This window comes from Phoca vitulina, unplaced genomic scaffold (genome assembly GCF_004348235.1).
Source record: "Phoca vitulina isolate PV1807 unplaced genomic scaffold, GSC_HSeal_1.0 scaffold9, whole genome shotgun sequence".
NCBI lineage: Eukaryota > Metazoa > Chordata > Mammalia > Carnivora > Phocidae > Phoca > Phoca vitulina.
The window spans coordinates 61900244-61914318 of NW_022589712.1; the positions used below are offsets into that span (position 1 = coordinate 61900244).

Below are 14075 nucleotides of genomic sequence, written 5' to 3' on the forward strand. Positions count from 1 at the left end.
TTTATGGGGTGCCTGGGTGGCTCAGTCGTTAAGCGTCTGCCTTCGGCTCGGGTCATGATCCCAGGGTCCTGGGATCGAGCCCCGCGTCAGGCTCCCTGCTCAGCTGGGAGCCTGCTTCTCCCTCTCCCACTCCCCCTGCTTGTGTTCCCCCTCTCACTGTGTCTCTCTCTCTGTCAAATAAATAAAATCTTAAAAAAAAAAAAATCTTAATTCTTTAAATTATGTAGGAGGTTTTAGGAGGAAAAAGCTATGATATTTGAAAAAGAACCTTTCATATGATAAAAATAATAAAGATGTATAATAGATATGTATATGTGTATATGTAAAATAGACTTTGCCTGTATTCATGAGTCCTCAGAGTTTCAAATGTTTCTGGACTCTATAATAGCTTTTAAAGAAAAATGCAAGCTCTCTAGTTGTTACTAGTTTTCATTAGGGGTGATACCTTCAGCATATTGCATTTGCAAAGTGTTTAATATCTCACAGTCAGTTTTTATCTCAGTGAAGTATTGTGAAGCAGATGAGAGGGTAATATGTCCATTTTATGGGTAACAAAACTGAGGTACACAGTACTTAAATATCAGCCTGTTTTTATCACTTAGATAAACTTGATATTAAGGTCCTCCTAAAGACTGCCTTTTATGAATAGGCCTTTGGTAGGGTAACGATGTGTACCAGTTTGCCATGGATAGTCCCAATTATGCCTATGATCCCCTTATCGTATCTGGTTAGTTTTCCCTTTTACTCTCAGAAGTGTGTCAATTTGGTTCTTAAAGTCATATAATCATTCTAATCTATGAAATGTAAAGGCATATTGACTCATCCTTTCAGAGAGATTATATAGGATGTTAATTTGGGTCTGGGATATATTTAGATCAGACTTTTGAAAATTATCTGAATTAATTTTTCTCCTTATGATATAGTATCATAGCCAACTGCCATATAGAAAATGGCCATGCAGGGGCATATGGGTGGCTCAGTCCCTTAAGCGTCAGCCTTCAGCTCAGGTCATGATCCCAGGGTCCTGTTATCGAGCCCCACGTCGGGCTCCTTGCTCAGCTGGAAGCCTGCTTCCCCCCCCCCCCCCCGCCACTGCCCCTGCTTGTGCGCGCACTCTCTCTCTCTCTCTCTCTCTGTCAAATAAATAAATAAATAATCTTTAAAAAAAAGAAAATGGCCATGTATTAAGCATACTTTATTTCACTAGCAAGTAATCTGGTGTGAGAGGATGATAGGAAGTGATAATGGTTAGGCCTACATTCTTCAGTGGAGAATATCTCTAGTGTTGTAAAAACCAGAGATGTTTCAGTTTTTAAATGTGAACTGCTGGGGCGCCTGGGTGGCTCAGTCAGTTAAGCGACTGCCTTCGGCTCAGGTCATGATCTTGGAGTCCCAGGATCGAGTCCCGCATCGGGCTCCCTGCTCGGTGGGGAGTCTGCTTCTTCCTCTGACCCTCCCCCCTCTCGTACATTCTCTCTCTCTCTCTGAAATAAATTAAAAAAAAAAACCTTAAAAAATAAAAATAAATAAATAAATGTGAACTGCTTTGCCCTGAGAGTTAGCATGAAATCTTTACATTTTAAATATGTTTCAGATATGCTTAATTTTTTAATTTTATTTTAAAAGTTTTGTGTGAATTGAACTTTGGCTATATGTATATTTAAATCACGAAACTTGCCAATTGCTTAATATAGGCTTATAAGGAAAATTTGGTATCTCATTTCTCATGCCAGAGGCTTTAGATTTTCATGTATTTCTATTTAATGCTTTTCTTTCAACCTAGATAAGAGTGTGTTATCCTCTCACAATCTCTGTCATCTACTTTAAAAGCAAATATCCTTTAAAGAGAAAAGATATTTTTGGGCATTGCAAGGATCAGTTTAACAGTATTTTCCCTGCTCAGAACATAGTGCAATCAGTCAGGCCAGCTGTTGCTCGTCTTTGAAACATCTGAAATGGTGACTAGATAAAAGGTCTGAAATATAACCTTAAAGTGAAAGTTGTATTAGGTTACCTAGTCTGCTGGAAGTGGAGTATACGGGATCTACTTTATATTTGTGATGGAGACACCACTATCCTGAGGCTTAAGTGGGTGTCTTAGCTTTGATGGTGGGATAAGAAATATAAAACATAGCCCAAAATTGATGACTTCCTATTTCCTTTCTATCAGAGGAATTATGTATAACTTAGTATGTAGAAAAAAAATGTAGATGCTCGAGGTTCAATTTTGCTGTGGGGAAAAAAATATCCTTTGATACATAGTCTCTTACTCAGACTTGATTTGGGCATGATTTAGTTGCCATTCTTTAATCTGAATGATGGTTTATTTTTGTTTTAGATTATAGCCACAGTATTGATCCACAGAGTTGAAATTCCTTGGACAAGAATTATGTTACTTCTCTATGATTCATGTGATTCAAAATGCCTTGATAGAACAGAAATTAAAATATACTCATTAACACTATCAAATTATAAAGCTAAATACACCAATCCTGTCATATTCCTGCTTATTTGGGACTAGTGGTGATGTTTTCTTAGTAAAGAGCAATATAAAAGTGAATTACTCAAAGCTGAGGGAAGGCTTGTTAGAAAATGGAAGGAATACTGGCTTTGGAGCAAAAGCCTTGCTCTGACTTGTATATACATGACCTCTCTGAGACTTAATTGTGTTATCTGTAAAATGGAAAAATTTTCTTTTGAGGAAGTAATAATGTAAAGACATTATTAACACAGTGTACATATAGTATTATGGGACAAAATGGTCTTTTTTTTTTAAGATTTATTGATTTAGAGAGAGAGAGAGCACGTGAGAATGCGTGGGCCCTGGGCCCGTGCGAGTGCGGGGAGGGGCAAAGGAAGAGAATCTTAAGCCGACTTCCGCCAAGCGCAGAGTCCAGTGCAGGGCTGTATCCCACAACCTTGATATGACCTGAGCCAAAATCAAGAGTTGGATACTCGAGTGACTGAACCACCCAGGTGCCCCTAAAATGGTCTCCTTTTGGAAGAGTTTTAGGGCTAATTACCAAGTTTTAGGGCACAATCTCAAGGCTGCTCTCATTTCTGACACCAATTGCAAGCCCAAGAATTCCCAAAACCATATAATTTACTTAGACTCACAGAACTCACTGGAAACTCTTATACTCAGGGTTATGGTTTATTACAGGGAAAGGATGAAAATTAAGATTAGCTAAGGAAAAGTATATAGTGCAGAGTCCAGGAGAAGTACCAGATGTGGAGCTCCTTTTGTTTTCTCCCCATGTAGTCAAGATGCGTTAGTCTTCTGGCATCAGTGTGTGACAGTATGTGGGGAGTATTTGCAACCAGGAAAGCTTGCCTAAACTGCAGTGTTCAGTTTTTATTGGAGCTCCATTGCATAGGCATGATGGATTGATTGCCTGCATGGTTGATCTCAGTCTTCAAATCAACTGTCCAGGTCTCCATAGCCCTTAGTGTAAGTCACATTGTTGGGTTTTGGGCATGGCCAGCCTCCACCTTCAACTATACTATTAGACTATCCAGTAGAACTCTAGGCCCCCAGGCAAACAAAGATACTCCTTATCAGGTATAACATTCCAAGAGCCTAGAGATTACTTACCTGAATCCTTGGCTTCAGTAAAGGCCAGACTCTCTTTGGGCAAAGCCAAATGCTTTACTACACATTCTCTCATAAATGTTTTGCTTTCACTTTACTTACATAAATGTATTTTAAAAAGTCAAAAATTCTTCTGCTAAAAATAACCAAGTCGTTGTGTGAGTTATCTATTGCTGTGTAACAAAACTTGGCAGCTTAAAACAATAAACATTGATTATCTCACACAGTTCCTGAGTGTCAGGTATACAGCAGGAGCTTAGCTGGATGGTTCTGGCCCAGGATCCCTCATGAGGTTGTGGTTAGCCATCAGCAGGTGCTTCAGGCTCTGAAGACTTGACTGGAGCTGGAGGATTCACTGCCAGTCTTTCTCATGTTGTCAGGAGACTTTGGTTACTACTGATCACATAGGCCTCTGCAGGCCTGTTCACATTATGGTTTTTCCCTGACGGAGTCAACAAGAGAGAGATTTTCATTAAGATGGAAGCTTCAGTGTCTTCTAACCTAATCTTGGAAGTGACATACTATCACTCCTCTTAGTGTTGATATTCTGTTGGTGACAGACCAACTCTGGTACAGTGTGGGGTGGGGTGGGGTGGGGGTGATGAAGAGTTAAATAAATGTGTGAATACTGGAAGACAGGGGTCATTTGGGGCCATTTTTAGAGAGTGGCTACCAGTCACTGAGTACCTTTATTAAGGAAATGTTTATTTAGTGATTTTATGTAGTTAGCATCTTACATGAACATTATCCAGCCATTTAAAATCAAGAATATTGAACATGCTTTAATCCTTTATTGGTCATTTGGGTTCATCCTTCTGAACAACAATAGGGATGGTAGGATATGCAAAGGCTCTTTGCTTCTATTCTTTAAGGCCTCTGGCTTTGCCTTTTGAGGTCTTACCTTTTGTACCTTTTTCACTCTCTGTCAGAAACTAGTTGTTCCTTGCTTCCTCTCGGAGGCATTTTCTTTGCTTCTGGTTTTGACCAATATGCACATATATCCAAAGCTTTAAGAACTGAGTATCAAGTGAACTGTGTATCCTATGAGAAAGTCCTCCAGGCTTTCCTGTGGGAAGGTGAAGTCGTTTTTAGTGCCTAGCTTTTGTGAAGTATTTTAGCTTTTTGAAAGTTGTTTTCAGCTTTCTTCCTTATTGTGAGGAGTTTTCCAGATAGTTGGGGTTGCCAGATAAGTGACCATTGATTAAATGAGGTAGCACTGTGTATATATTTTTTTAATTTTCTGTATAAAATTTTTAGTTACTTGTTTACTAGAGTAGACTCTCTTGACATTATTATGCATAAAATGAAAAAAATCTCTGGTAAGTACCGAATAAGGAAAAACACTCAAGGCATAAAAACTCCACAAACTACATGAAGTTTTTTTTGTGGTTTTTCCTGTTAGATTATATATGACAGCAAAAATTAAATATTTGTTAAAACATTTATAATTTTATAGAAATCCCATTGTTTAATAAAACAACTCCTGATAAGGTTTATATTGGATTGGAATAGTTATAAGCTTTTTTTCTACCAAGTCTGTCACATAACTCTTTGTCCAAGTAATTTTAGACATTCAAGAAATTGTAATGATGTCTGATGATAGAGAAGATGTTTGTACTTCCTAGCTTGCTGTACTATAATTTGAATGCATAATTAAGAGCAATAATTTTGGTGCAATATTCTCCCTTTCTAGAGACAAATGGAATCAAATTGGAATTTTGTAGAAGAACTGCTTAAAAAGTCCCTCAATGTTCAGGTATGCTTTTAAAGTGACACAATTTGTGGGCTTTATTAAATTTTTAACGTTCCAGATTTTATAAGAACCAAGCAAACTCTTAAAATGATTTAAATAACAAACTTCGTTTACTTATTAAAAACCTGAGGTAGAATCCTCATTCTTTGTTAATGAAGGGTCAGCATGAGATCATTGCTATGAGTGACTATCCTTTGAAGATTTTTATTTTAAACACTGAGTTGCCAGTTGAAGGACAAATAAAATTATCCTAGTTGGTGACTTTGACAAAATGTATTCAGAATAAGTAGTAGGTGTTTCAAAACTATAAGCCATTCCTTGACTGTATGGTATCAAGTCTAGGAGACATGATGAGGGAGATAGTAGCATTGGAAATTCAGCTATATCCTCATCACAGCAGGAAGGTGACTTGCCTTGCTGAGCAATTTGTCTTACAGGCTCGAATCATATTCTAACTGATAAGGTCCTAGTTTCTGAGCCCTCATTTCATACGTTATCATTTTTCTTTCTGCAGAGCTGTTAATGTAGTGCTTCATGGCCCAGAGGTCAGATCTGACCTCCTTTTAAAATAGTTTTAAATGTGCTCTTCATCACATCTTTAAACATACTGTATTGTAGTCCTGTAAAGTTTTGTAATAGAAGTTATTTATGTAAGAATTTAAGGGGAAATTTTAGTAAAGAATATTATTAAATTTGGGAAGTAGATTACTTTTCTGTTAGGAAATAAAGATTGTTAAAAACCTGTAGAGGAATAAACAAGAAATATGATAGTACAAGATTGATACATATATATCACATATACATACGTACATACATACCCATTTGTACATACAAACACACACATACTCATTTATTTTGTAGCCATATCTTTAAAACTCATTTAAATAGACTGAAATTGTCTTTTCCCTGTTATCTATATTAACTTAATTTCTTTAGGTGAAGCATATAATAAGTAAGTACATTTAGTTTATAATATGAATCTTCTAATTCAGTAAAGATTCTAGGGTAGAATTCCAAAGATTTGTGCACATATAACTTGTATGAAAAACAAAAGACTATCTCAACCATTGTAAAATTTTTTATTTTTGTTTTTTTCTGTGTCATTTTAATTGGTTTTTTCCTTCATTCTTTTTGAGAACATATTGATTTAGTAATTCAGAAAGTCTCTTACATATATATTTTTTTTTCTTTAAGAATGTAGGGAATCACTAAAAAGTGTTTAGTGTTCTTTGGATTAGCTATTAATCCAATCTCAATGCCTTAACATAACATAGCTTAAAAACCTCTTAGTTATACTTCCTTTAGGCTTTAACAGTGTATGAATTTATGGTTTTGTTCAGGTAGGTTTTAAATTACAGAATATTTCTTAGGAGGCTCTAAAGGTTCATATGGATAGTACCCATATATTCATAATGGTCTGGGACAAACAGGAGAAAGAATTTATCATCATATCTCTTCCATAGAAAAGTTTGCTCTTTGACCAAGAGATTGAAAACCCTCCTTCAACCCTTTTAGTTGCTTGAAAATTAATTCTTTTTTTCTTTGGATTTATGACTCACTCTAATTTTGATGTTAAATGAAGTTAACTCATTTACTTGAAAAAAAAAAACTTGGGAATGTCTTACTCATAATGTGATAAAAGTTATTCTGATACTGCATTATATATGTTTACAATATAACTAGTATTTTAATGGTGTTAGCTAAACCTGTTTTGAGGATAAATAAGTAATTCTTGGAAGTAGGTAGTATGACCATCAGAATTTTCCTGGCTTGTGGTTTCCCAGAATGTGGGACTTTCAGTGCTACAACCAGAAAAGTCCTGAGCAAACTGAGAAGCCAGTCAGCTTAGAAGTAGAGAGAGTATAGCTAATCCAAGAAACTTTCTCTGGGAATTTAGACGTAGTGTAAAGTCAAAATCATTTTTCCTGTGAGAGAAGTCATTATAATATTTAGAAAGAAGTAGTCCATTTTCTCTAGTGATCTTTCAATTTTGTCATGCCTTGATTGTATCAAATTAGATTTTATAAGTAGTATAGTACTACTTGCTGGAGTTCTTGAAATCAATTTTGTGGGTGCAGTAGGTGGTCATAAAGAATAAGTAATATGTTTGAATAGAGCCATCAGTTTGATTATGTCTGTTTTCCCCCATTGAGGTAAATTAAAATCTGACCATGCTCATGTGCTTTGACTTTATCTCCAACAGTGAAAGAATCCATTTGCAGTATTTAAAAAACATACATTCCACATATAGAGCAGTCGTCAAATATAATTGGTAGGCATGCCACTGTAATTTTAATTAAGCAAATAATGTTCCAAATCTTTTTCTAGCCAGGAAGGATTTTCTAGAAACAGACATTGTACTTTGTTAGTAAAAAGAACATATATTGTTTAATTTTGCTTCTCTAGGTATGATTGAATAGTTCTTACCTTAAAAATAGTTTTTTAGAGGCAGTACTATTTAATATTTGTGTATGCTGACATTATTGTTCTACCTTTAAAACAGCATTATTGTTTTCATATGAAAAGGGAGATATTTCCTTTTATACTACCTGCTTTTTAAAGCCTCATTTTCTGACATCACAGAAACAATTTCCTACTAAAGGCTATGGGTGGGTATAAAAAGAAATCCTAAACAAGTGTAATATTCTTTAAAAATTATTTTCATTTGCCAAGGAGTCTGAGGAGTCCAAGGCTAAAAACAACTTAGAATGTGATTAGATTTGAATGATGTGGCACTGTAACCTTTTTTTTTTTTTAAGACTTTATTTATTTAGGGGGAAGAGAGAGAGCAGGGGGAGGGGCAGAGGAGAGGGAGAGAATCTCAAGCAGACTCCCTGCTGAGCATGGAATCCAGTGCAGGACCATCTCACAACCCTGAGATCATGACCTGAGTTGAACCAAGTCAGATGTTCAACTGACTGAGCCACCCAGGCACACCTGGGACAGTAATCTTCTAATTACTAATTCAGAATCATTGTGTTTCTTGGACAGACGGATCTTGACTGGGATATTGAAGTTCAATTTACTTTTTTTTTTTAAGATTTTATTAATTTGACGGAAAGAGACACAGCAAGAGAGGGAACACAAGCAGGGGGAGTGGGAGAGGGAGAAGCAGGCTTCCCACCGAGCAGGGAGCCTGATGCGGGGCTTGATCCCAGGACCCTGGGATCGTGACCTGAGCCGAAGGCAGACGCTTAATGACTGAGCACCCAGGTGCCCCGAAGTTCAATTTACTTTATCCAGTCCTAAAAATAAGTCCAATCAGGCAGACTGACAGTCATTATTTAGCTTGCAAATAAATTTTATTCTTCTGATGATTTCTTCTAGGTAGGTTTGTTATGCGTAAAGAAATGAACCACCAATTATTAAATTGCTATTTTAATAAAATAAGCTAAAAGTATTTGTTTTTGATCCCAGTATAGTTAAAAGAGCGTTATATTCGTTTTAGGTATACAATATAGTGATTCAACAATTCCATATATTACTCAGTACTCATCACAATAAGTGTACTCTTGATCCCCTACACCTATTCCATCATTCCCCCGCCCACCTCCCCTCTGGTAACCATGTTTGTTCTCTATAATTAAAAGTGTTTTTTTGGTTTTGTCTTTTTCCCCCTTGTTTGTTTTGTTTCTTAAATTTCATATATAAGTGAAATGATACGATATTTGCCTCTCTCTGATGGGCTTATTTTGCTTAGCATTATACTCTCCAGCTCCATCCATGTTTTTGCAAATGGCAAGATTTCATTCTTTTTTTTTTTTTTATGGCTGAGTAATATTCCATTGTGTGTGTGTGTGTGTGTGTGTGTGTGTGTGTGTGTATATACACACACATATATATATATACACATATATATATATACCATTCTTTATCCATTCATCTATCGATGGACACTTGGGCTGCTTCCATAATTTAGCTATTGTAAGTAATGCTGCTATAAACATAGGGCTGCATATATCCTTTCAAATTAGTATTTTTGTATTCTTTGGGTAAATACCCAGTAGTATGATTACTAGATCAAATGGTAATTCTTTTTTTAACTTTTTGAGGAAGCTCCATACTGTTTTGCAGAGTGGCTGCACCAGTTTGCATTCCCATCAACAGTGGAAAGAGGGTTCCTTTTTCTCCACATTCTCGTCAGTGCTTGTTTCTTTAGTGTTTTTGATTTTAGCCCTTCTGACAGGTGTGAGGGGATATCTCAATATGGTTTTAATTTGCATTTCCCGGATGATTAGTGATGTTGAGCATCCTTTCATGTGTATGTTAGCCATAAAAGAGTAAATGTTTCCATTTTTAGTTCAATAAAAGAATTTCATGTATGGAATATACTTGAATTTAATATGCCTAAATTTGATCTTTCAAAATAAAGATAGGAAGGCATTCTTTAAAAAGTGGGGCACCTGGGTGGCTCAGTCGGTTATGCATCTGCCTTCGGCTCAGGTCATGATCAGAGGGTCCTAGGATGGAGCTCCACGTTGAGCTCCCCACTTAACAGGGAGTCTGCTTCTCCCTCTGTCCCTCCCCCTACTTGTGCTCTCTCTTTCTCCTCTCTCTCAAATAAATAAAATCTGTAAAAAAATTTAAAATTAAAAAGGACTAAAGCAGAGATCAGGAGCAGGCACTATGGAATATTCTGGGGTAGCTTTCTCATTAAATAGTCTATGCACACTCACACAGCTGAGATGAGACACAGAGAGCCCACAGGATCTTGTGAAAAATGCAAAAGCTGAGGAGCATAGCCTCTGGGATTGAGGCAGGCAGGTTTAAGGCTGTGTAGAAAAGAGGGGCCCATAGGCCTTCTGGTTTATTAAAAAATCTTTAATCAGAGGGCACGGATTTAGATGTAGTCATTCAAACCTCTCGGTTTAGGTAGAGTTTGACCTTAACACTCACAAAATTGAAATATATCAGCTTAGGGTACGATACTGAGAACCTGTTACATTCATTATATGATCATCCAAAGAGTCAACATTGGGCCTAAAAAAATACATCTCTCTTGTGGACAACAAAGTGATAGCTATCCCTATGCAAGCACTGTACTTAGCACTTAATGTACATTCTTGCATTTAATGTTTATGACAATCTTGTGAAGTTCCATTTTATACATTAAGAAACGAGGGCCTTGGCCAGGTTAAGGAGTTTGTCCAGGTTCATATAGATAACTGAGAAGTGGCAAAGCTGGGATTTGAGTCTTCATATGTGCTTTATTCATAGTGTGCTCTCTCAATGCATTTGACTTTGTAGAAAATTTTTTTTTTTTTTCCCAGAGGGGCAGGATGGAGAGGGAAAGAGGGAGAGAGAGAATCTTAAGCTCCATGCTGGGCATGGAGCCAGACGCAGGGCTTGATCCCAGAACTCTGAGATCATGACATGAGCCAAAATCAAGAGTTGGCACTTGACTGAGCCATCCAGGTGCCACTGTAGGATTCTTAATAAAAACTATTTTTCTCATTATTTCTATTTTAAGTCTTCTTTGATGCTATGTGTTTAATTAATAATCCATTTTGGTTTCTAGACCTGTTTTGGTGATACTTGTGGAAAGCATCTCAATTTTTCCATATTTTTGTTTGTTTATTTGTTTTTTATGTTTTTTTTTTTCTCTCCAGTAAGTGTGTGTTGGGAAAATGTACGGTAGGAAAATATCCTCAAGCATTCTCCAGTACTCTTCCTCACTGTATTTCATCTTTTTTTTCTCATTATGAATTTGAGCTAAGATGTCTGTTTGCTCCTCTACTCCTGACTATTTTGTATTCCTATCTCTGAGTATCTGGACTTGAAGATGGCCAAATTCTTCCTCTCCTTATTCAACTGATGTGCACAGACACACATTTTTAGAAATTTTTAAGAAAAAATTAAGGGAAGATGGTTCAAAACAAAGCAATCGTTGAATATACAGAACATGAAAATGTATTTTATAATAAATACTATCTGTAATTAATTAAGGGCTAAACAGACTTACTTTTTAAGTCACACCTATCCTGCCAGAACTGTGGAGAAAATGGTATTTTCTAAGCCATTGCTTTTCATTGTAATCTGTAGCCACTATCAGGAAAAGGAAGGAAAATTTATCTCCTGTCCTTTAAAAAAATAAAAAAATCCCCCAGGATATGATATTTAATTTCTTCCTGATTGGGCACAGTGTAAAGAACATGGGCTCCGGCCTCACAAACTTTGCTTCAAATCTTGGTGGTCACTAAAAGCAATCTTGATCAAATCTGGTGTGCATTAAATGTTCATTTCTTTTCCTTTCTGTTTTTGGAAAGGGGCATAGAATGGTATGTATAATAGGCTTTGGAATCATAAATCCTAGCTCCTTCCCAAGTGGATGTGCATAAGCTATTTGTAACTTCTGAACCCCAACCTTCTTTTCTGTGAAATGAAGGTAATGAAACTGAGATGGTATGAGACCTACATGAACTAACATATGTAAAATGTCACATAATGCCTGACAATTGTTTTTCCCAAACCTCGTATATTTTATGATTTAAATATCTTTTTGTGGGTTTTACATTGCATGTGAAATGAGTTTCAGATACCCAGTAAAACAAAACAAACTCTTCAAAATGAACCCACTTTAAAAATATAACCTACTTTTTAATCTTAAAGTATAATAAAATTAGCATGCTTTAATTTATGAGTAGTGTGCCACAGGAATGAGCCTGGGTCTTGTTTAATATTTTCATAATAAAATCAAAGAATGTTAGCGATGGACAGAAACTTCTCTTCTTTGGTTAAATGAGTTTACTTGTCTATTAGAGAAGCTAAGTATCTTTCCCTAAGCCATACAGCTACTTGGTAAAAAGAGGCACCCGAACCTAGATCTCTGTTTAATTCATGAAATATTTGTGGAGTTTCTTTGGCAAACCGGGCAGTGTGCTAGACCCTGGAGAATTATCCTAATTCTCAGAGAGCTTATAGACACTTGAAAGCCGATAAACACTAAATTTAACAAGGTAAGTGCTGTGATATAGGTGTGCATAGGATGCCAAGGAGCGTAAAAGAAGGTCACTGTCAGTGTGGAATTTAATAAGTTTCCTTGAGGACTTGAAGCCTGAATATATTCTAAAGGATTAATAATTAAAAGAGTTGTGAGAGGGGAATAATTAGACGAGTTAATGCCTTATCAAAAAAAAAAATCTCATGTTTGGTTCACTCTCTTTCAAAGAATTACTTTTATTAGTGACCCCAACGTTATTGTGTGTATCACCCTGTCCTCTAAGTTTCTTAATATCCTCACATCTAATCAGATTTTCTCTGACTTTATCTCACCCACTTTCCATAGTTATGCTTTACATTTTTTCATTTTTCTTTTCATTTTCATTTTGCCTGTCACTATTGATTTTTTTCCATTTTCTGTCTTCTTCCATGTCCAAACTTTACTCCTTAAACGATTTAGATTATACATCCCCTTAATATAGTCGTTCCATCACAAACACCTTTAATTCCATAGTCCTCAGCTGTTTTAACTTGGCAAAACCTAGTCCTTTCCTACACCCCTGCCAACCTCCCTCCCCAGCTGAATATTGCTAGAGAAAGTCAAATGATCTTTTTTATGGACTGCTCTGACTCTAAATTCTTGATCATAGATCTCAAATGGCAGTCAGCTCTAGAGTCTTTGCTTTTCAACTCTCCAAAATTACTTATTTGAGAATTTCTTTTTAACACACAATTCAATGCATGCTTTGCCCCAATTAACTTAGCTAAGAATCTTACCTTTTAAATCATTGAGTAAATAGAACCAGTCATTTGAGAACACCTTTTTGTACCTTCAAATCTCCCAACACGTCCGCTTTGTACTCTACCTCTCAATTTGTTCTTCTGTCTTATTCAAAGTGTTACTATTTCTATCAAAAGCTAATTCCTTTCCCTGTGTACTGAATCTTGTCTCTTCTTAACTATTCAAGGACTTTATATATCTTAACTTAAATATCTTTATTTCCTCACCTCCTATATTATATCCTCGGCCTGCCATAGTTAAGCTTCTGTCTGTGCCATCCCTGAAACTACTCTTGTCAAGGCCATCAGTAACTTCTGTGTTGTCAAATCCAAAAATTCTTTCTTCTTCTCATTTTAACCTCTCAGCATTCAACCCTGTTGACTACTTCCCTTTTCCAAAATATTTCTTTTGGTTTCCATGATATCTGGTTCCCTTCCTACTTCATTGGCTGATAATTCCTCTCCTTTCAATACCTAAATGTTGGAATAGCAAAAGGCTCACAGTTCTGGATCCTTTACTCATTTCCATGTATACTCCTTCCTTGGTTGATCTTATCTAGCCTCTTAGCTCTAAAAACCATCAGTATGAAAGTAACATCTGAATAACTATCAACAGCTCTGGTTTTTCCCTTGAGCTCTAGGCCTATATATCACATTATCTACATAATATCTCCACTTGGTTGCCCTTGTGCACTCTCCCATCTGTTCCTCCCCTAGCCTTTGCCATCTCAAGAAATGGTACCATCAACTCATTTTCTTAAGCCAAAACCTGGGAGTTCTCCGTAATTGTTAATTGCTCTCTTACCTTCATACCTTCATATAACTCATCAAAAAAATCCCATTGCCTCTGTTTCTAAATATATCTTTAAAGTTGTGTGCTTATCTTAGTCTTACAGTTTCACATAACTGTCTTCTAAACTTTGAGGTGGCAGGAGGAGACAGAAGTAGAAGTAAAAAAAGTAGACACTTCAATTTTCTGTGATGGAATAACCATGCATGTTTGTTAAAAAG

At 36.3% G+C, this 14075-nt stretch overlaps 1 protein-coding gene across 3 annotated transcripts in view; it reads left to right on the forward strand.

Annotated features, from left to right (window-relative positions):
* Positions 1–14075, forward strand: part of MMS22L (MMS22 like, DNA repair protein) — a 130974-nt gene that overhangs the window by 26067 nt on the left and 90832 nt on the right. For all 3 annotated transcript variants that reach the window (XM_032408198.1, XM_032408197.1, XM_032408199.1), the window contains one exon: positions 5286–5348. In XM_032408198.1, coding sequence (XP_032264089.1) covers positions 5286–5348 — 63 coding nt within the window. The remainder of the gene's footprint in view (positions 1–5285; positions 5349–14075) is intronic.